The 24,358-nt window shown below is 40.6% G+C and overlaps 1 protein-coding gene across 1 annotated transcript in view; it reads left to right on the forward strand.

Annotated features, from left to right (window-relative positions):
- The first annotated feature begins 911 nt into the window (after window positions 1-911).
- Window positions 912-24,358, forward strand: part of PDE1C (phosphodiesterase 1C) — a 308,630-nt gene continuing 285,183 nt past the window's right edge. Inside the window, exon 1 of the mRNA XM_067291281.1 lies at window positions 912-1,072. Within this exon, the coding sequence (XP_067147382.1) occupies window positions 988-1,072 (85 nt within the window). The 5' untranslated portion in view covers window positions 912-987. The remainder of the gene's footprint in view (window positions 1,073-24,358) is intronic.

The following is a 24,358-nucleotide window of genomic DNA, read 5'->3' on the forward strand; positions in this document are numbered from 1 at the left end:
TTCTTGGATACCTATTTATAAAACCTTGGCTTGCTGCTAACCTTCTGGGGAAACTTTGTCAGCCTTAAGTCTCTTAATTTTGTCTGTTCATAGAATGGGGCTAATTGCCTTCCTTTTTCAGCAGTGTTGCAGCACTCTGAATCTCATTTTTAAAGATCCTTGGGGAAATACTGCAAAAGGAAATTATAAACCCTGTGATGAACCACCAGGAGGAGGAAGAGCTTGGAAGACTTTTTGCTGTGTGTCCGTATGCATTTTGCTTAGTTTATCATCACTTCTGTTAAATTACTTTTGTTATTTTCCCGCAGTCACTTACGTTCTTCCTTAGTGGTAATCTTTTGTATTCGAGTGCCAACGGTGTTTCCAGGGCCTTGCAGTTAGTACAAGAAGTAGATGATTGATGGTGTACTGTAATCTTGGGTTGATCCATTGTATCTGGAATGATTAAACCACGCTGCTCATATTCCAAGGGCTGAAATGTGAGCACAATTTGCTGCAAACCAGAAGTCCCCATGAGCCAGGGGAGCTACAGAAGCGGGGACTGAAGCATAGCAGGGAATACAAGGAGTGTCAGTGGGTAGATCAGAGCAAAATTTAACCCTTCATCTTTTTTTTTTTTTTTTTTTTTTTTTTTTTTTTAAAGTGTATCCTGAACTCCTACACAGAGACTTGCCAGATACAACCGGCTTATTGACTCGGTTAGTCTTAGCTAATTGACTGCGGGTTTAGATACCAGGGGCTCTAACCAGTTGCTAAAGTTGGAGGAGGCATGCCAGTGCCAGGAGCATGCCGGTGAGAGCGTCGGGGGGAGGAGAGAGCTGCCGGGTGCGTGCCTCACGGGGTCGGCTCCCGTGCGGGGAGATGCGTGAAGTTGGCTGTGCGTGCTGTCACAGGCACAGCAGCAAGGGCGGCTAAGAGCTCGCTCGAGCGCTCTGCCTCCGCGGCGGGAGAGAAACGCTGCTGCTGAAAGGACAAGCTGGCAGGATCATGACAGAGCCAAGTAGCAGAAAGGAAGGATTTAAAAAATGCCGGAGTGCTACTTTCAGCATTGATGGCTATAGCTTTACAATTGGTGAGCCTGTTTTAATTCCTCTTGTTTTCCTTCATTTTCTCCCTCCTCCTTTTTCCCCCTCTTTCTCTGCAGCTCAGTAAGTCCAAGCAGAGACGACTGTTTACAACTGCCTTTTGTCCATATATACCTTTAAAATGTACAGATGATTTAAAATGCATAGATCATTTGGGTTTGTGTTTTTGTTCTTTATTTTCTTATATTGAAGAAATTTGTCTTTGATATGCAGCCACCCTAAATCCTTTCTCTGGGTTTTGGCATGGGCTCACTGAGATGTTTGCAGAAGTTTTGTTTTGGAGCCTTATCTCAGGAAAGCTTGTGTTTCAGGGTTGCATATTTCCAACTTGCTAGCTGTGTTTCCGTCCGATGAGTCCAATAACATAACCCTTGGGAGCCTTGGTTTTGTTTTCTATATTTCTTTGTTCACTTAGCAAGGTTTTCCAAATTCTGAACCTTTTGCCACTTCCTAGTCTGGCTAAAAATGTATGTAATCTCTCTTGTTGCTTCTGTTATATACAAAAAGCAAAATTGCTGGGGCAGGGAAAGATATGAGGAGAGGCTTGGAATTTTAGGATTATCTTCCTCTGTGGTAGCTGTGTTTGAAGAGTGCAGTTTGTTCTTTGTATTCATCGTCTTAGGTGGGGAAAAGTGAAGCTTCTCAAAGTGACAGGTGTCCACATATTTTTCGAAGACATTTGCTGGGCAAAAGTTAAGATCTGAGGACTGCCTAAGTAGGCTGCTCTGTTAAAACTATGTATTTCTCTGTGCTACATGATGCAAATCCCTATATATCTTAAAAATAAAACAAGCTTTCATGCTGTTTTGATTTTTAGTTAAAATCCAAGTTAAAAAATGTGGATAACTTATGTGGAAGAAAGTCACCACAAATTCCCCTTGAATACCTTTTAGATTACAGAGATTGTACTTCCTTGCAGTTGTGAAATCAGGGAAGTTTTTCTTGATTTGTACTAGTGTAACTGGACAACAGTTTCATCTAGTAATGTTGGATGCAAGCTTTTTATTGGTGTGGGAGGAGGTACCTGTTTTATCTATTCCCCTGCTTCACAGAAAATCTGTTTTGCAATCACTAAACTTGCTGAAAAAAATGGAGGTGGAAATATGTTTCACTAAAATATTTTCAAGGAGCCTGTTAAGGTGTATGTCATTTTAAAGGTGAAACTAACAGGCAAATGCTACCTTAATTTCTTTCTTTCTTTTCTTTTTTTTTTTTAAATGGGAAGGTCCCTCCATAGTTTAAGTTGCAACAAACTCGCTTTTGAACTCCTTAGCTTAATCTCCCCTCACTCCCCCACCCCCCAAATCATTACTAATAACATTATTTCATCAGTTTTGCAGTCTAGGGGAATAGACATTTCTTTTGAGCCTAGGAAGGAAAGAGCATTACCTGAAGACACTGAACATTTATGACTGTGCCTAATTATCTTATTTGTACATGCTCAGAACCAACGTGATAGCTGTGTTTATGGCTTTGCTGTCTTTATTACTACTCTTGCTCACAAAACAACTGGACCAGATTTTACATCAAATGACTTAGGTTTAGAAATCCAGCTGCTTTTACTTTTTAGGACTGTTGTTGTCTGATAGTTCACGTGCTGTTTTCTTCTGTTTGATGCACACAACCAATGTATTGATTCTGTGACTTGTGCATTATATAACATTTATTTTTATATCTGGGCAAATGTGCATTAGACTGACTCACATAACCGTGAAAACTTTGTAAACATGCTGTCTAGTATTACCGGCACAGTGTGGTGGACAGACCTGAAAGATCCATGTATTTAATAATCTCTGTATTGAAGAAAATGAATGTATCCAAAAGATCTCACATCAGCATTAAAGTATTAGGGATGGACTTAAACTTTTTTTCCATCAGAAGAGGCTTCTGCGTACATATCTAGTTTCAGGTGCTGCAAAATTTTGAGAAGTTCTTGGGAAATGCTGAGCTGCTGCATCTGCTATTGAAGTCTGTCAGAGCTGGGAAAAAGATTAATACTCTTGAGAGCAGAGTAATATCAGGTTGAGACAAATGCGTTCCCATTTGTGTGCAAAAGAAAATATTTTGAATGGATCACCTCCTATGCTTCTAAGTGATAAGGATGGTCTTCAGAGTGTTTTGAAAAATGATCATTTACAACTAGATTTGCTGAAAACATTCATGAAAAAGACCTGGGCCTAAAACCGAACATGAAAGTACATGGGAATGGGAGCAAGTGGGAACGCTACCAAAGAGCAGCAACTGCTCATTGTTGAGCTGGAGCCTGTGTTTATGTCATCTCATGACTCCAGAGGTGGTCAGCCTCCATTCACACCGCAGTACAACTTGGAGCAGCTTCTGGACTGCTCTAATTTTCACCCTGGTTCCTTACAGCTCTGGTAGCCGGGCAGCAGAGCCCTGAGATGTCAGCACTTCCCAAGAACTTCACAGATCCTTGCAGGCAATCTGGCCTGGGATACTAGCAGGAAAATGTATGCCAATCCCCAATAGCTTTCTTTTGTATGGAGAATAACAAGTTAGTTGTATATCCCTTCTTCCGCCTTATGAGAGAGACCATGAGGAGGACTGAGGTGTACTGCTCTACACCAGCTGAGGTTTTTCTGTGTGGTTTCTGATACTGCGCTCATGGCCTCATTGCGTTGCAGCATGATGCAAAGGGGCTATAGTGGAGCTATAGAGTGAGCCACTTAGTGGGACCATTTGTGAGAGGAAGCTTGTCATTTAGTTTGCTCTAGAAAGTCCAGTGCATCTCAGATGAAGCCCTATAGATCTTTATTTGCCATGTCTCTGTAAGCAAATTTCAGAGTCTATGAAGCTTTAGTATGTTACAAGTTATTGTATTTGAGTTCTAGTTTAACTCTTCTAAATTTTCCTCTACTAAAAATAAAACATAGCAGAGTGCCAGCTGAGTTTAAAGGAAAAGAAATCAAGTAGTAAGGCCTGTTTTTTGTCTTGCACCTTTTCTTATTGCTTCTGTGTCAATGAAATACTATTAAATCAGAATGCCAGTGTGTTACTTACTGTCTTTGCCAGTATAATTGACTAGCTAAAGGTGCAAGACAGAAACATCCACTGCCTTTAAACCCGAAAAAATGGTAAACACAAACATTAACAAGAGGATATTTTCTTTCTGCATTTATCACTTTCCTATGACTAAGAGCTAACTGCATTAAAGCTCCCACTCTCTGCTTTTCATATCCAGAAGCACCTGGCAACACTGTTTTAAGTGTCCCGTCCAAATGTATCTAATAGATTTATTTTTATAGGTTAGAATAAATTGAAGTGATGGGGAGTTCTGCTGCAAATCCAGTGTTACTGAAGGGGGAATGTGGAACTGAAACACTTAGCTGTATCTAAATCTTGCAGGAAAGTTTCTGAAGAAGGACCCTTTCTCCATCTTATGTGCAAAGCTCTTCCTCAAAGTATTGCCGACGATCTGAGTTCTGCTCAGTGGCCCTTTGAGGCCCTATTTTGAAGTAGTAGCTACTGTGGATTTTCTGTTGCCACTTGAAAGGTTGTCCATTAGGAACTCCACGTTCAAGTTAACTGGAATATGTAGGTCAGACTTTTTTTTGTAAAGATACTTAAATAATTGACCATGAAAGAAGCTAGAAAGGTAAGAGCAGTTTCATTTTTCATATTTATTTCAGCCAGAGAAATGTGTATATTATAGAAACTATTAATGTACTTAACTGCTTTATTCTTGTGTACTGATCCAGACTTACTGGAATTTGTCATTCTTTTGAGGGGGGGGCCTTTGTGGGCCTTTGCAACCCACAAGAGAGGCAGGCTTTTTGCAGAAGACCCCCCAGCCTATGCATAGGCGCATACACAGTATGTTTTCATGGAGATTTGCTTTAATTCTGCCCTTAGTTTCTTATAATAAAAAATTTCATTTTAACTGAAAGCACATTGTAATTATAAGGTGCTGACAAATCTCTCACTAATTTTGTATGTGCGTCACTCATGGCCTTCCTTCAAAGGAGGCCTGGGAGAAATATCTGTTCATGGGGTCAGTCCAGCTCCCAGGTGAGGAAGGTGTCTCTGCCTGGAGAAGAACAAGGAGAACCATGGCAGAAGGGTGCAGGGGAATGCATAACAGTGCTTTTCTATAAACAGTCTCTCCAAACCAGAATTTTGGAACACTTCAGGATGCATCCTGTAAAGCAAGATGATAAAGACTCTCAAGAGGCCATCTAGTCTGTGCCTCGAAAAGAACTGGCTCCACCTAAACCTGGCATGAAACTCTTGCATCTACATGAGCTCTTTTTGTTCTGCAAGTAAAACAAATTCAGTCAATAGGACTGTCAACCCAAAATATGTCACCTACTAAATTTAGAGGACTTTTTAAAGCCTCTCCCTGTCTTTGTTCACAAACTTGGTATCATGTATTTGTTATGACATTACAACCAAAAGATATTTGCTTGTCAGGTTTGTTGTTGTTGTTTTTGCCTGATAGACCTTGCTGTGAGAATACTGTCCCAGTGAGAGCTGATAGGGAGCATTAATGATTTCTGTGTAAATGATAGAGTATTTTATCATCTGAAATATAGGAACTAGGAAGTCTAAGCTTATTAGTATAATACAAACACTAAGCATGCAATGGGATATGAAATTTTATCAGTTATATTCATTAGTTTAACATAGCCTGATGTAGTTACAATACACTATAAAGAAAGGCAATCTACTCCAACAATCCTCCCTTCTAAGAAGAAAAAAACACTTAAAGCTGTCAACAGATAGATTGTGAAATAAAACTCTAAAACTATATGAGTTTTTCTGCTCCCCCCATTACAAGGTTGTATTTTAGCTTTGAACCAGTCTGGTCTTTGCCCCTGCTCCGCCTGAAAATTCACCTCAAAGGAGTCTGGAGAGTTGACATGCATGTGGGTAAGGTACCAACCTGGCCCTCTGTAGGGTGTAGACTCTGCTCTGATGCAGTAATGGGCAGTATGAATTCCTGCTGAATTCAATAGCTCTTTTGTGTATCTTGTTTTATAAAGAGGTGGAGGTGATGATTTCAGTGGCATCTGTGGGGTCTCAACACTGCACAGGCATCTTCAGTATTTCAGGATGGACTGCTGTAAGCTAAGTAAGCTTTCTCTGAAAAGACTGCAGTGTTAGTTCTCACCTGGCAAAATGACCGGCAATATTTTCATGGAGTTTTGCCCATTTATCTTTCTGGATGATCTGCCTTCTCACTGCTGCCTGCTGTTTACAGCTGTGTTCTCCTGTATGTATCCTGGCACTCAGAAACAAAGTGAGTGTTTGGGGCTGACCTCTTCCCTGTCAGAATCACTGAGTGAGAGATTACTGTGCAGGGTTTCATGTCAAATTCATCAGTAGCTGACACTGGACCAGATTCACATTGCAGATCCCCATGGCAGAGTTGCATCAAAAATATTATTTTCTTTCCTTTTTTTGATTTCATTTCTTGGTCAAGCTGTGAATGGTTAAACCTTTGTAGTATGTTTTGACCTGAATGAATGGGCATCACTATCCTCCACAGTTTTTTCACATACAGGAAAAATAATCTCCAGAGCCATAGATGAGAATGAGAGATGTTAGCAGATAAAACCATTAGCATCGCTGTTGAGAAGCATCCTTCTAATTAGTTCACATGATTTTTCCTGAAGGTAGTTGAATTACACGTGTCCAGGTCTTGGTGCTCAATCTGTCACCTCTGATCCTAATTTCAGGACTACTGTCAGCAAAGAGTCTGAGCCCCTCACAGTCTTTTGGAAATAAAATTCGCTAATGGGAAGTAGCTCTGAAGTGACATGGTTGCACCTTGCTGCTGAGCCCCAGTGGCCCAGTTACAAGGCAACAGAAGGTGGAGGCAAGCCCTTGCGCACGGCTGGAGGGGAGGGCTCCTGCTTCCTTTCCGCCAGCTCTCGCACCCGCTCTGCTGGTTGTTGCCTGCTCACCTTTTGCGAGGGGATGGAGTGCACTCAGTCCTGCTCTACAGACTACAAATGACCCCTGCCCTCTACCAGGAGGGTCTCCATCTTAGCGGAGTGTGAAATGGCATCATCCTTACTTTCATTTCCTTTCTGGTCTTTGCCCAGCTTGTCCTGCTTCTGGTGCCTTCTGGATTGAAGCAGCCTAGTGCTCCAGTGAGATCAATTACAAGTTTCGGACTTTCCAGGATACCCAAAGTTCAAAACAAATAAACTGGCATAAATCCTTCTACGTGTTTGAGCCCAGTTTTAGGCAGGCAGCCAGGGCTGTTTCCGAGCCAGCAGGCTCTGCCAGGAAGCAGCCTGCCCTCATTCACAGCCCCAGGCAACTCCCTCTCCCATGCCCAAAGCCAGAGGTCTGCATCCCTCCTGCTTGTATTGGCTGCTAGGAGGACCAGAGCCTAGGGGCTTGCAAATCTAATTACCTCTTGGGGATTGCATTTCTGCTACAAATTTTCTATTTTAAACCCTTGTGCTCTACTAATTGGCCTATTTTCCTGATGTAGTGTAAATGCAAGCTCATTTTTCCCAGTTTTGTAGCTGTGCATCAATAATAAAGAAAAAGGCTACTGGATGTATCCTGCTCTTATTTGTATCAGTGTAAATCAAGGCAAAGGGTGGGATCCTGAGCAGAAGTAAATCTGCATCACTCCACTGCAGCTGGGAGAACTGCAATGATTTATATGATGCATATTAATGAGCAAAGGATCTGTTCTGGTACTCTAGGTGTACGCTGCTGTAGGTTAGAGAAGGAGCTGACCTACGCGCAAGGTAAATCACACAGCTTTTCCATGGCTAGCTTCCAGGGCTTGATAAAGATTATGCTGATATGTTTTTCCTCGCAACTTTTCTCTGCCTGGTGACAGAGGCTGTATATAACACTCCCACTGAAACTTGACCCTTGATTTCTAATAGCTACAGGCTTGAAACTTTCAGGACTGGGAGCTTAACCCTCATTATTACTTCAATAGCCTTGCGATATGGCTGTTTTCAAAGTTGGAGGCATGATGAGGGGAAAGTTGTAGTAATTACTGAACAGATGCACTTAATGAGGTCCCTACTGGATTCCCAGCTGGCAAGTCGAGCCGTGTACTGGGACAAAGCGATTGCAGTTGCTCGGATCGTTACGTGACATCACATCCTCGCCCTTGTTGTCATAGCAGCTGTAATCATCCCGCCGAAAATTTCCCTCAGGAAGACTGCAAACATCATCTTTCTCCATTAAGTGGAAGTACATGGTGCTCAGTCTCTTGCTGCTGCTGCATGATGCTATGTCTTATTTCTGTTTAATGCGCTTTTTTTTTTTTTGGCCTTCTCACAGTGATGCAGAGTGAGAACTGTCAAACGTTGGGTAATTGGGAGAGGGGAGAGGGTAAATAACTTGCTCAGCCAGTACCACTTCAGTCAGTCTCAACTCCAAGTGCCTCTACTAAATTCAGTAGATTTATAGCTAGTTTGTACTTACCTGAGAAGAGAGTTAAGCACAGTATTTGGATAAAAGTTGCCTATCTTTTCTCTTTTAGTATTGGTGATGATGCTTGTTAGGACTAAAAGTTCTCCACAAATCTAATTCTACTAGTTTCTTCCCTACTTATATGGGTAGCTCAAGTTTTTACAGTTCCCCGAGAGGCAATTCACTTTATATGCCTTTTTTTTTTCCCCCCGTTGCTGGAAGTGGATCTACAGTCCTCAAAACTTGTGCTAGTGTTTTCCACGTTATGTGCTACCCCTTTTTCCCCCCTTTTATTCTTTGCTTCATGAATACTGCTGTGTTTTCATTTGAATCACATCAAATAAAAGCTAAATTTCCTTGCTCCAGTCCCTGCAGATAGATAAGAAGTGCATGCAGAAAATTTCCAGGGGAAAGTTTTCATTTATTGCTAGCTCAAGTAGTTCAAGTTATGAAACTACTTTGGAAATAGACTCGAAGTAAAAATTATAAATGTATTTACTGTCTCTTAAACTACTGATGGCAAAAGATTCCTCAGGTCAGAATATTGAACTTCAGAGTTTTGTTTTTGTGATACCTATAGATAAAGACAAATAATCTACAAATAGCAGACGGATCCCCTTACAGAAACCTAAACAGAGAACCAGGCTGTGATTCTGCAGTTGGCTGAGCACATGAATCCTTGCTAAAGTTGCAGGATTTTTCTATGGGAAAACAAGTGGCTTTATTCAGTTAGCTGCAGGCTGAGGAGCTCTGTTATGTAGTGATAGAAGTGTATTCCATGATTAAATGAGAACTATTGGTATTTTCTTCAAAAAACAAGTGAGTAGAATTGCAATTATAAGATTCTGGAAAATGAGGGGAAGAATGAAAATATATGGAGAAAAAGAACAGCCTTGTGAAATGTATAGGGTCTAATGTCAGCCATATTGCAAAAGGCACAGAGTTTTGTCTTCATCTCCCATTAAAATTGGTTTACAGGTGACATGAGTGAAGACCAGAGTAGATTGTGGGGTACGATATAGCCTTGGAACTGCTCTCAGGCTCTGTGTGTCGCTTTCTTTTTCTTTTCCGCTTGTGTGATTCAGGCCCAAACATGTTAGACTGGAGAAATAAATGAAAAGGCCTGAGGAAGTCAGAGGAATTCCCTCTTCAGCTCCCCAAGGGTGGGATTTTGCAGGATAGGGTGTTTTATATGCTGCTGTAGATAATGTGAATAGCATAATAATAATAAGTTCACTCAGTTTATATTGATTTTCTTCTCCACTCCCAAAGCTGTGATTATTACCACGTGTATTGTTAATAAGCACTACCTCTGTTGGAGTCTACTCTGAAAAGGGTATCTTTAGGGGTTCCTACTTCTCTATTCCCCCTTATTTGGTGACACTGTACCACAATTTATTAGTTTACAGGAAATAGATAGTCTTTTCTCCTGGCTGCCAGCCCTTGATCTAAAGACAATCTATGTTCTTTCTGTCTTGAACATTATCATAATTCAGAATTACAGATCTTGCAGGCCAAATGATGCTGACTGTTATGTAACCCTCATAACTCAGAACATAATTTGGCCTGCAGTGTGTATTATTTTTCGTAAAACTGCTGTATGAGCAAATCTAAGAAATTTCTGGCAAAGCTATGTTTTTTCCTTGCCAAAATACAGAATATGAACTTGATAATCAACACTGATTTCAATCTGAATCATAGACAGGGGTAACTGCATATTATAGTTCATGTATGTATATATGGTATGTAGTAGAAAAGTGTTTAATGCATATACAACCGTTACAGAGTGCAATGATGTCTCTTTCCAATATGTATTATACTAGAATGTACAAAAGAGATGGTATGGTAGATTCTACTGCTGCTCCTAAGAACTTTTCAACCTTAATTTACAGAAACTCATTTCATGGATGCTAAAATAACAAAAGCAGTGGGATTACTTGGCTAACTCTGCTGTCACTAAAATCAATGGATATCTTTAGAAAATCCAAAACAGGACATCCTATGCTGCTTTTGAAAGTTCCTTCATAGCTAAAGAGTTACTTTCTGGTAAGCTGCACACTTAAAATTCCAGCAGGAAATACCTCAGATCTAATGGCTACTGCTTTTAGTTGATTGCCTGCTTTTCATAAATAATGCAGCGTACAGATCAACTGATAATGAGTGTCTCTTCTGGACTGGCTTAAATTTACCTCTGCTCAAAGGAATAAATTCTCATTTTTCACAAGTGTAATTCAGGGTAGATTTGAGCTGAAAGTATTTAATGACATTTGGGTGCATGTTTCTTCTGCAAAAATGATTGATTCCCCCCACCCTCCCCACCTCATGCTGTGAGTTCTTGTTTATGGGATAGGGGGCCGTTAAGGTACTACTTGTTTCACCTTTTCTCTCTGTTAAACATAGAAGTGATTACATGGAAACTTCCTGCCTCACATTGCAAAGACAGATTATGTCTCCTGTGTGACCGCAGTTTATAGCACACTTTGCCAGAGTGAACAGATTCTGATTTTGGGTTACTTTAATACATCAGACTGCAAAGTAGACTCATTTTCTCTTGGCTGGCCCTGCCGCAGGAGCAAGACCTAGGAGAAGCCCAGGACAAAGACGAAGAGCTGGAGGAACCCTTACAAGCTGTCTCTTATGTAAAATGCTGCTGTGTGGGAGGCATCGCACCAGCCTGGGGAAATCATTGGATCCTGGCTGCTATTAAGTGTTGTACATGAGTTTCACTTGGGCAGGCTGAAGCTGCAACATGAATATGGATCCATGTCAGCTGGTGTTAGATCCTGTAACTAAGCAAATGCCTCAACTTTCAGCCCAGTCTGCTAGCATGCCCCAGCTTTTCTCCATTCCCAAACTACCAACAGGTTATTGTTATTATGGTTGCTAGGTGGCTTCATGATATTATTCCTGTCTCTGCGGCCAACGCTTAAAGTTTAATTGTTCTTGAGTCAGGGCAAGCGCGAGTACTGAGAATGCCAATTGCAGCATTGCTGATAACTCAGATCCACTTGCTCCTGGAAGATGCTTCTGTCAGCTTGACAAAATGATCAGAGTAAATGTTCCTTCATGTGAGAATATGTTTATTCTGCAGTGATGTTTGCTGCCTTATGTTCCAGTCTAATGCTTCCTATTAATTAGAATTCATTGTGCCATTTAACTGAAGTGGGGTTTTTGAAGTGAAATTCTGCGCCATGGCTTGTCTTGTCATTTATTCTCTTATTGTGTTTGCCTGCTTGCCCTCTGAAGCAGCAACACTAATTTGAGCCCTCTGTTTTATTAGCTGTCATTTACAGTAACACTTTACACGCATAATTATTTTTCTCCAGCTCTGCACTGATCTTTAAATGAAACCTCTGGGATGTGTTCCCTGTTGATTTTGTGTGTTTACATGTTGTGTTCAGTCACTTGCATTTGATCTCTCTTATGTTGTTTGTAGCAGGCAAGTTTGGTGTCCTTCTGGGAAGTTTTTAGGCTTTGATTATTTCAATGTTTATTAAGCACTTGACCTGCTGAGATGCTTTTGAAAATCCTACTCAGAGACGATGAGGCGTCATGTATCTTTAGGCCCGTAAGCCAAGGGGCAAAGGAAATTTTGGCCTTTGGGCACTTTTGGACATTTTGCCTGCCATGTGTGGGTGCTGTGACAAAGGTGTTTCAGTGTTTGAAATGCCTGTGACTCTGGGGAAAAGATTTTAGACTCGGAGTTGCATATCTTCCCCCCGCCGCCATAGTCCTCTTCACTCTTTGATGCTAATATGCCTGAGCCCTGCGGCTTCGTGGTGCTGCTGCTGTGCAAGGGCAGGGGGTGGAGGTTTGGGGCATTGAGAGTGTCGCAAAGGAACCTGGAGCAGACAGGGGAAGACATGATGACGTGATGTTCTTTGGGTGCCAAAATATCTCTTTATGGCTCTTCTAAAACTGATTTTCAATTCTAAAGTGATAGTGATTTCCAATTCCAAAATGATACACTACTCTGTGGAACTTGAACCACTAAATTCAAATGATGGAAGTCTGAAAAAGCGTAAGAAGATTCTCTCCCTTCTTTTCACAAATTCCCAATACTCTTGTATTCATGAAATGGGCTTCTAGCAAAGTTTAATGCTCCATGATGAACCACGGGCCAAACTTTGGACTCACAAAAATGAGTCTTATGCAACTTGATTATTTTTTAATTTGATTCAAAATCTTCCTTTCCAATTTGAAGAGCAACATGGTGTATTTAGTGGATTTATCATCATATCCAATAAGCTGCCTCTGCAGATGGCACACGTCATATTTGTCATCTTCACTAGAAAATATTTATTTGTTCCTGTTTGCAATAAGCTGATTGGTAAAGTCATTGAGCAGCAATCAAATGGATAAGACATTTGTGACTGCTATGTGAAATCATATTTGTTATCTTTGGGCATTCAAAAGGAAACAAAGAACTGAATCTTGTAAAATTCTGTGTATTGCTACCATCAAATAATATCTGACTAGTGAAAAGAAACAGTTTTTGAAATATTTTGAATTTTCTTTCATACTTCATTGACTATCAGTCAATATAAGTCTTATAAAAGTCTATATAAGTGTCAATTTATACTGGGGAAACCACTATAAACTACAACAGGGAGCAGAGTTGGAAAACCAAGACATCTTTTAGGATGGCTGCTGAAGAGCAAAACAGCAACAGTTCCAAAACTTGTTAGAGAAAAAGAGCAGTGAAGAACAGGAATAGTTGAAGAAGACAGGGTTAAGGATTGGGTCTATATTTCTTATTCTGTCCAAATCTCTAGTAATGTAAATGATGGTTTTGTATAAGAAAGGAGATCAAAATTGAGTCCGAGTAATTTAATGTTTGAAAATGAGGCTCGTAATTCACATAACAATAAAGCTTTTTAAATGAAAGCAGCATTTGCTTTAGAGCTTTTTATGGTGAGAGGGCCATGTGCCACAATGCTTACAAGTGAAGTGTCTAATCTGATACCTTCTTGCTCCCAGTTGGAATTCAGTGATCTAAAGCGGGCAACAATTTTTGGTAATATTCTGTCTTCTCCAATCTTTTGCTGATGCAGTTCACGCCATTTTAAGGTCTCGTATCCTTGATGACTAAAATTCTGGGACATGGATGAACAAAGGAGTAAGTGGAAAATAAATTAGGATTGTAGTTGCAGAAGAAGGCAGATATTCATAAAAGCAAGAATAAAAGGTCCAGGATGAGACATGAATATTATATACCACTTACAAAACATGCAGTTGGAGTTCACCAGTGAAAGACATTATTAAAAAAAAAAAAAAAAAGTCCTGAAAGAGAAAATAGAAGTTAAAAGAGAGATGATAGAGTTAAACATTTTAAAAAGGACAGCATCTAAGAAGATTCTGTAACAATGCATGGCAAAACCAAAGAAAATCAATGAAGGCAGTAACTAAATGAGAGATATTTTGAGCTCAGTCATGCAGTTCTAGTGATTAGTCCCATTACAATAAATGAGACTACTACTGTAAGAGCTGCCAAATTGGACTTGTTCATACTGATAACATTTAAAATATAGAAGATACTTTGCTTTAGGAGCTCAATTTTACAGCTCTTAAGTGCTACATTCAGTGACTTATATGCAGCTTTTATGAAGTAGTATTTTTGTGGGTTTTCCGAGTACTCTGTTCCTGGTACCTTTCTGAAATATAGGCAGATATTTTCCAATCAGATGTCAACGTACTTGTCAAGCATCAAGAGAGTGGTCATCGCAGAACTGTTCAGTACAATTTACCAAGTCACTGTAATGCTATATATGAGTCTCTGACTGTCTATGTTGTCTGAACTTAGGGCCTGGTGATACAATTGCTTATAGCCTGCCCTTGTGCTTGTGGACTGAGTATTTTAATTGTCTCATACCAAACAGCAGCCTTTCCTCTTGCAAGAGTATTCCTGAGTGTTGCTGCTGTAGGTCTCTGCCACTTTCTAGATCTGCTCTGTTGATAGTGCCGATAACAGCAGTTCAGGAGCGCATTGCGATTCCTGGCTGGTCAGCCATCAAGCTGGTCAAGATGGCTCAGGGAAAGCTATGGTGGCAGCTTTAACATGAGATGAGACAACCCTGGGGGGGGGCTGTGAAGTTGATAATATTAGCATTGGTCTTAGCCACAGGTTTGACAGTTTGGCAAGCATCATGAGCAAAACGTAAGACAGGCAAAGCTGGCTGTCTCATTGTGTGTCAACACAAGTAGGCCTGGATCCCACCTAGCTGGAAGGCTCTGCTGGGATTTCTCACCTGCTCCATCACCCAATGTGTGCCTGACATCCTGTGGGGCCCCATTTGTGAGCAGCCGCCCAGCTCTGGCTGGTGTGAGTGGTTCAAGCAGGAACCATGGCCCAGCTGGACTGTTGAGGGACCTCCTAGTGGAGGCAGGTCCTTAGAAGAGCTGTCTTCTCCTCTGCCACAGCCTGGCACTGTACCTTTTCGCATGGCTTCCATCCTTTGCCCATGTGCTGGGAGTGAAGAAGTTTGAGAGGCTGTAGTACAGTCAAATTCATTACTCCTGTGGAGAACTACTGTTGTAAGATCTTTTTTGGGTCCTTGACCTCCTCTAGGTCCCATTTATAGCATTATGTGTACTGAGGCAGGAGACCTTATACATTATCATATATCACCTTGAAGGTAGGTATACCTTCTGCTGTGTTCTTCTATGACTATCAGATAGCTCCTGTTCCACAAAGAGACCATAAAGTTGATGTCCTTATGAGCAAACGATCGTCTACTGGCTTCCAAGCATAAATTCCTAAACTCTGTCCCTTTTTCTGTCATAAAATCAGTGTTGCTGTTGCTGCCATGGAAAGGTAGTGACACCGAGCATTTGCTGTGCTGCACAGACTTGAACACTGTGGTCTGCTGACCCTCAGAATTGCTGAACTAGCACTGTATTTGGACAGAGCTAATGGATTTTTTCACACAGAATCAGGAATGTGCCTTAAAAGAAACAAGGTGTCTGTCAGGAGATGCAGGAGACATAGCATGTATTATTACTTACTTCAATCTGTCTGTATGGCACCTGCAATGAAGTTACTCAGTGTATTACTAATGAAAAAATTAGTCACTTGCAGTTTTCATAGGAGTTTTATTTAGCCTCTTTCAAAAGAACAAATGAACAGAAGTATTTTTCCTTGACTAATGTCTCCATTTAAACAACCATATGTAATTTTTTAAAGTAAGATTGATGTTATATATTAGCCAGTAACAGTGTTTTCCTCAGGGATTTCACCAAGGCTGTATATTCAAGCACAGTGTGATAAATGCTCTAACACACACCTTGGATCTTCCCTCTTTTATAGCAAGTTGACAGCAATTGGATGTGAAATTTGAACCTTTTAAAGATATAATTTCAAATGTATATATTATTAAGACAAAGCTGTCCTCTTGGGAAGACAGCTTTGGGAGAAGTGTGTGCATTATCCTGGTCACTTCCTTTATGGGTGAAGGTAGTTTATGGGAAGTAATAATGATAATACTGGCAAATATTCCCGACGGCATCTTTCACATGTCAGAAATGCTTAATAGTTTGGCTGTACTCACTTCAAAGTGGAGATTAAAAAAATAGAAGGAGAAAAATACTGTTTCATTTTAAAATGTTCAGCATCTTTTTTTGTGAGTGAATCCTTTAGCATCACGTCTAGATCCCAGTTGCTGCAAAAGAGAATCTGAGAAGAGCTCTCTGCAGGTAATCGCTGGCACATTGCCAGCCACAGGGAACTGGGAAAGAGCACTTGCTTTCTATACGCACCAGAACTTTGGTTATTGACCTGAATGTCAATTGCTTGAAACAATTACATCAGATCGGATCACGTCTCCTGTCACCAGTCCACCCCTGTTGCAACCTGGTAGAGAGCAGACAAGCTTAAAAAGAAGTGACACGTGACAGTGCTCCTGACATCTGCACCAATGGCTCATGAAGTGGTGTGACATTACTGTATGGTCGGCTTGCTGGGTCGCCTATTAATGAGAAGTTTATTTACCAGGATTATCTTTCTTAGCTTTTTGCACATGCCGTTCTCTATTTGTGAGGAGCCCTTCCTGTTTGTACCACCTGGCAGGTGGGCCAGAGCTGTGTTAGGTTTTGCTAATTAAAGATCAGACTCAATTTCATGAGTTACAGGAACCAAATCCTTCCCTGCCCTTGGTCTGCTCTCTCAGCCACAGGCACACAAGCACAGTGTCCTTCCACATCCTGGGTTTAAGGTTATGCAGTGCATGGTGCTTTATCAGTATGGGGCAGGCATTCCTTACCTGGCTCAGAATGGAGTCCTGAAATAGATATAAAAGTCCTTTATACCTGATCCCACACTGCTTAAGAAAAGATAACTAAAGAGCATACGCATTGGTGCCAAAGTATATGGGGAAGCTTGTGGCACCTCAGCAATGCTTGCTAAGTGACCACAAATGAAGGAAGCCAGAAACTCACAGCATTCCCACTGGTGAACTGCTTTTGCAACATTTCAAAACATTCGGCCTAGGATTGTAATTGAAGGAAAAAAAATAGCTATTTTCATCCTGTAACTCACAAGCAACCTGCTCTAAGTTAGCCTTACTTTGAGCAAGAATTGGACCTCATTACTTTCAGACTTCATTACTTTCAACCTAAGTTGTTCAGTGATTCTATATGTGAACGAAAAGTTCTCCCAGATTAAAATGAGACAAAAAAAAATCATACTCTTTAAAATTAGGCTTTCTTTCAGGTTCTCCTTTTATTTTTGCATATCATGAAAGGATTATATTCTCCCTTTGAAAAGAATGGCAAAGGGTTTCGCTAACTTTGACTGGACCAAAGTTGGGATTTGCACAGACAAAGATGCATTTATGTTGTATTTAGAGGGAAAAGCAAGTGTTGCTTCTGTAGTTTAAGGCTTCTCCTACAGGGGCTTCTGAAAACATCTTGGCCATCCTGGGAAAAATTTGCACATGAATTCACACAAATACACCCATGAGCATATTTAAAATGAGGCCTTGGAAATTTCTTTCATTCCCCAAAATACCACTTCAGCTTCATGCTAATAGAAGGATAGACAGAGGAAGACCAACCTGCTAACTTTTTTAAACGGTACTCCACAGTACAATTGCTTTGTGTAGTAGTCTGCCAGGTTACTGGACATACAGGAATCCTTGGCAAAGGACCATCACATATTTGCTGCACAGCAATGCAGATTGATAAGAGACACAGGACAAGCACATTGGTGCCATAATCCTGACTGGAAACGCCCTGGACTTTACTGCTTTTTAATCTACCAATGTTGGCAGGTTTGCAGGGACAGCAGGCGATGAAAGACTCATCCCTGTTTGCCCAATCTGTATGTTAGAGAAGGAGCATTACATCCTCTTCTTTGGAAAGACTTCAGCATAACGTCTCCTTGTAAGTGTTCAGCAAATCAGTTTTAATTACCAGAAGAACCTCCCTTGTCCCTCTGCTGTGCAGTCCTTCAGGAACAGAAGGCTGAACTTCACCAGTGGACTGCTCCAATTGTGCTGGTGCCATGCATCCTATTGTCACCTTTCCTTTGTCACAGCCTTCCTACTACTTGTAGGGAGAAGAGATCTCTGTTCAGATCTGCTGGATTTCCCCATTCTCTAGTAAAGCCATGGAGGCAGGAACTTTACGTTTCAAATGCTGGGAATAAAACAGTAAAGTTTCCAAAGTGGAAATAAAATAAAGTTGAAATAAAAGAATGTTGAAACGAAGAGGTGGCAAAGAAAAAACTATATTCTGAGACATTTTTTTTCCCCAAACACCTAAGCCTTGCTGAGGAGGGAAGTAGAATAAGGATGTCAAAAGAACTTCCTCAGAAATTCCCTTTAAAACCTGAGGGCTAAACCTGCTTCCCTCAGGGAATCACAGACTGAAATAGAAGGGCAAAGGAAATGGTATATAATTGGTCCCTATTGAAAACAATGGGACTGTTGCTTTTTAAAACCACATATTTTGTGAATGAAGCTTCCAAGGACTGCATATTTCAGAGTTCCCTTAAAGTGAATCCTCTTAGGAGTTGGTAACCACAGCACATTTCTGTTCTTTGTTGAATATGACCTGTCCACATGTAGGAAGTTCTCTGATGGAAACCTGAAAGGACAGAATGATGTTCCCAGAGGCGCATACAACTAAAAATTAAACTGGGCTGCTGTAAAGGCAAGGATGTACAACACAGAAGGTAGTGAGTTTATCTCTTTAGAAAGAAAAATGTGAAATACCGATTTCCTCTTGCAGTCATGCCCTTACTTAATCTGATACAAACTCAGCTGAAATCAGTGGCACTGTGTCCACTTTTAGACTGGGCTTTTGGATTAGGCCCCCAAGAGAAAAGGCAGGGAAGTGCCTACTGCTGGAAATGCTGGTTTGATCTACAGTCAGCTCTCAGCTATGCTGCCCAGCAACTGAGAGTCTTTTATATGTGGTCTAAGCTAAAGACTGTCCCTTTTTTAACAGTGAAAATAGTGCTAATGAATAGGAATAATAGCTTAGCATTTATCCACCATGTTCATTGTAACGCAGGATGATGTTAATGACTTCATCTTTACTTTGATTATATACTGCTGAAGGAACAAACAAATAGTTCCAGCTGTGTCAGCCATTTGCCTTAATGCGTTGTGCCTTTGTGCTCAAATGGAGTAGCCGGAAAAGTTTGGCTCTGCAGACTGCCTCAGAAGGCTGTCCAGTCTGTCAAGTATTGCAATCTTTACACAGGGTGAGAATGAAAGATGTTGTATGTCTCAGAATTGTGTCCTAACTTAATCTAACATATCTAGAAGAAATAAGGTAGGGGAGGATCGTGCAAATCTTCTGCACTCCCAGCTCCCAAGGAGGCCCACCTGTGGATGTGTCAAAAGGTGAAAGCCAGCACAGCTGGCTTGCTTTCACCTGGTGATAGCTAGCACGGCTGGCTTTCTCTCACCCAACAGCAAGGCCAGGCCTTGCACTTGTGTGGGACCTCACTGTGACTTCATGAACCTCCGTGCCAGGGTAGGTGATCAGGCAGGACCAGGAAGCATGATGAGAGAGAAATCACGATGCTAAGCAGTGCACTAGGCTGCCTCACTCGGAGTGTCCCAGGCAGAAAATGTTTTTCTAGGCTGCGCTCCAGCCCTGTAGCCCCTCTCCAGCAACAAAGTCTACCAAGGCACTGGGTTACACATTGGAGACAAGGTTACTGGACAGAGCTGAGAAGGTTTGCACAACGGGGCTATCACTGCTGCTGACAAAATGCATCAATATTGAATGATCCTCTGTCTTGTGATGCACTTTGGGCAATATCAGGTCAGAGGTTTCTTACAGAGCAGTTGAAGACAATCCAGGGCAATGAGAAGTAAAAGGCAAATGCAAAAGCCTGGTTTGTTTTGTTTTCCTTCGAATGCTCTTGACACTACCACAGTGGCCTGTGATACCTTTGCTATGGATACAAATGCTCTAGCTGTCTCAATTCTTCAGGAACAACTTGTTTACAGCCTGACCGTAATAAAATCATAAGCAGGTGTGCTGCCGTTCATAGCTACTGAAAGAGTACCTCTCTCTGTCTTCGCAATAGATAACATTTGCAAAAGCTTCTAATGATCTGGGAGTGCAGGATCTGCTTTCGAGAGTGATATAAGCAGTTAAGGACTTCTGTTTCAATGATCTTTAAAAGCAGGACTTGAGCTCCCAAAGCATTAACTACTTTTGTTTATTTACTTTAGTACTGGTGTAGAGCAATGGTTGCATCCATCTTGTGTTTCCAGGTGATAGGAACGCCTGTTCTGCTGAGCAAGGACGCTATTGGATTACTGTCGATTTAAAGCACTTGTTGACAAAATGCCCTGGAGCTATTGCATTTCCCCCATACTAGAGAATCACTTGATTTGCTACATCACATAGTTTTATGACTGAGCTGTTGTATTGGAGCTGGCGGGTACATGAGGTTGAGGCAGTCTGTTGCTCTGTGGTGGCTGTGTATTCAGTTATTTTCTAAATTAATTCCTTTTGTGAATAGGAAAACAGAAACCTCGCCTATCTTAGGAGCTGAACTTCTGGTCTAGCAATTCATTGCATTTCCTTTAGCTGTACACAGCCCAATTTTTTTTCTTTTTCTTTTTTTCTTTTCTTTTTTCTTTTAAGACAGCTATATTTCATTCCTGTGTGGAACAGAAGCATACTTTTTTTTTCTTTTTGTGTGTATGTTTTTTTTCTTTTTTGGTGTTCCACAGGGGAATAAAGGTGTATAGGAGAAATTCCCAGGAGGCCCCATTTACTAGCATTACAAAATCCAGGCCCAAAGGGTCACACCCACAAGAGCTTATTGTTGAACTGTTTTACCAATGGAAAAAAAAAATGTTTCCATGGTAACTTTCTAATGCATCTGCTTGAAAACCGTCTCCAAGAACAACTTTTTTTCCAGTGGCTTAGATGTTTCTGAGGTCAAGCGGCTCCTGTGCTGTAGGTATAACCTCACATGATACTACCAGTGGTTTTTACACACCCCAGTTATTTTCAAGGAGAGAGCCTCAAACATAATCTGTGCAAACAACATGTGAAATGAGGTCAGGGCATGATTTCACCTAATTTAAGACATCCACATCTGAGGTAAGCCACATGATGCTGTCTTCCTTTATAATCAATGTAGAGAAATAGATTCTTCCAGGGTGTTATTCATCTGACCTATTTTAGACATTAGTCTTGGTCTCAGCTGCGTCATGCCCTAGAAGTGCCATTTTTTTCCATTGACTATAAAGGCAGCCTGGATGACTAGATTGCGGTGTAGATATCTAGATCTGGAGAGATTGCCCCCTCCCCTAAATGCTTTTGAAATCTAGAGGTTTAGAAAACATGATTTTAGAAAAAAGGTAGAATGAATTGGGATTATATAATTTAGAAAAGAGAAAATGGAGGAGAAACACCTAGCAGTCTTCAAATACCTAACAGTTATCTGAAAAAAGGAAGGGAAAAATTGGATGAACTGGATGAAAGGAATAGGTTAAACGTTTCTAATGCTAAGGACAGCTAGGCACTGATGTTTCACTGACAAATACCTATTATCTACTTTTTTATGGAAACACTCCACAGTTTGTTTCACTTCTCAGCACCCTACAAGTTCTAGCTTTCTACTTTAATAGAAATGTACTTACAGATATACTTTTTCCTGTTGTCAAGACAACACGTTTGTATATCCTCCTGTTGTTTCTTAAGGATGCATTAAAAAACCCAAACAGTTTTCTTTTTTCTTGTTCCTTGGAAGGGTTTTTATTTGGAATGAGATTTATATTTTTGGGTGATTTTTTTTGCTAAGAGTTTTGGTCTCCTAGAGTACAAGCAGGATCATGCAATACTTGAATGGAAATAAAATCTGAAGAAGATAGCTTGTAGATACTGTTAAAAATGTATTTTTTAATTGTTGTTCTGATATTTAACTAAGGTGCTTCACAGGATGTCAGAGAAAAACTTTGCATGATTCAAAATGATCAGCAACACTATTCCTTTAAAAAAGGATGAAAAGTTTTGCTCTTATTTCTTTAGCTTAGCTGTGATAGTAACGAGAATATTTGATAGTGAGACAATTTGAAATGGAATGGTTCATGTTCTTATTATGTGTATTGCATTTTTCCCCTACTGGGACAGGCAAATGAAATCATTTTGTCAGACCAAAGCTTCCTGAGCCCTTCAAAGTGTTTTAAGCCACTGGTACCACAGAAGTGGTTTTGGCATCTTCCCCCAACTAAGTGCATGTTTCTGCATCCATATCACCTCCAACTGCTGCAAATGCTGCAGCTGGGCAAAGAACCAATGCTAGGAACTGACCCAGGGTAAATCTAGTATTTCTTTTCTTTTTCCCCAGTGTCAGAGGAAAAGTTTGTTGGTTTGGAAATGAGTGGAAGATGAAAGGATGGGACTGCTTCTTTTGGTCACAATGCTAACTTAAAACATTAGTGAAAGCAGGAATTCAGTTGTATGATGCTTGCTTGTTTTGACTGTGTTGTGAGGCTTCCTTGATCACTAGTTGTCATCTTTTAGTAACTTTGCTTGAAAGTTTTAATGTCATTCTTCCAATCAAGAAGCATCATTTGGAGAGCAAACAGTGCTATTACAGGAGAGTGCATTTTGCTCTTGCTTTGTTTTCATTAAGACAGCATCTGGAAACTAAGGACTTTGTCATTCTTTTAGCAATTTTACAGTGTGGTGGGGAATCTGGACCTGCTTCCTGTGAAATTGTTAAAAACAAGCTTACTAATTTGTGTGGGCTTAATCTCTTTTTCTTCCATGCGCTCATAGATGAAGCAGAGTTAGTATTTAGATTCATCGCAATGGCCACCTGCTATTTGCAGGGCAAGCTGTTTGTTAATGGACTCGCTGAAAGGAAATTTAGTTAGGATGACAAACATGGATGCTATTGCTCTGCTTCTTATGGCGCTACTTCAGCCTGTAGCCTTTTAACCTTTACTTTCAAATACAGCTGGTTTTCTTCTAGGAAGAAAGACTTTCCTGTTTGCAAAAGTGTAAGTTGCAAGTCCTCTGAGAACTTCCGTTTTCAACAGCTGAGCTCTGTCATTTTGTCTGGGAAGCTTTATTTTCCAGTGCGCTTTCCCAAATAGAAGCAGATATGTTCAAAAATGTCAAAAATTTAATTTCTGATTTAATCACTATCCTCCATTATTTTCCTGTTCGACCCAGAGTTCAGTTGCATAATTGGTCATGATGATTCCCCATATAATGGATTTCTGCCCATTTCTGCAATACAGAAGTTTGCTCAGAAGTTAATGTCTCTGACTTCTGGGTTGCCAACTCAATATGTATTGTGAGTTGGTGCAAGTTTTACTCAATGTGACAGAAGAAATTTTCTTCTTAAAGCATTTAAAACCTTAAACTTTTTTATCCAAGAGTGTTCAGAGCCTCAGTCTGAGAGCAGAGGAGGGTAAGTGTAAAATCCAGTAACATATGTTCTGAAATATTCTGAATTTTAAACTAAATAATCTGAGACTTGCTAGTCTTTACCCTTTCTAGAAACCTTTTCATGCCTCAGAACACTGAGTGAGTTTTAAATTCTCTAAAACTCCTCAGATGTGATGTGATGCATCAGATAGGGCAAAGCTTTAGAACTGGGGTCCTCCTCATAGGGGAAACAAAGTGGAAGAGGGGAACCACTGAAATTGCTACCAGGTATTAAAATGATAGAAAAATGAATGCAGGGGAAGTTTGAAACTGCTTCCTTAAACAGGGGAGACTTCTTGTTCCTCATAAGTAAATATGGAGATGTTAGAGGAATTTGAGGAAAAATGGATTTGTGCAGTAGGGTTGCTTCCAGGACTGTAGCACAGCTTGGTGCATTGCAAACAGAATCACTTTGTGTCCCAATGTCTTTTAAATGTCTTGGAAGTGTGGCTATGATGTTGCAGATTAGATGCAGGCTGGGCTTTTTGGAGAAGACTAGAGAAATTGTTCATGCATGTTCCACTCGTGTCCGGTGGGATTTATCTCAGGGGTTGCCTATAAAGTTGCATGTGCAACTCAAGCTGGCTTGGAAGTGGATGGATCCCAGCCAGCTTCAGCCTGGAAGGTACCTTCTTGCTGTGTGACATGCTGTTGTACCCCATGTAATAAAGCCATCTGAAAGCTTGCTCGTTTTATAAATGCACTTTTTACAGTAGGATTTTTACTTTGATTAAGTGCTGCTGATTTGAAGAGGACAAAAGCATTTAAAGACTAATACTGTGGGGTTTTAGCTATCGAGATTCCAAGCTAAACATGTTTAATGTGTGCGTTGGTCTTCATATAAATGCACAGACCAATCTAAATCCAGGTTGCAGCAGGCTTCATCGAGGTTCATGATTTCTAATGACTTTGCTTGTACAAATGTCACCATCTGGAACTAGCTTATG

This window comes from Apteryx mantelli, chromosome 2 (genome assembly GCF_036417845.1).
Source record: "Apteryx mantelli isolate bAptMan1 chromosome 2, bAptMan1.hap1, whole genome shotgun sequence".
Taxonomy (NCBI): Eukaryota; Metazoa; Chordata; class Aves; order Apterygiformes; family Apterygidae; genus Apteryx; species Apteryx mantelli.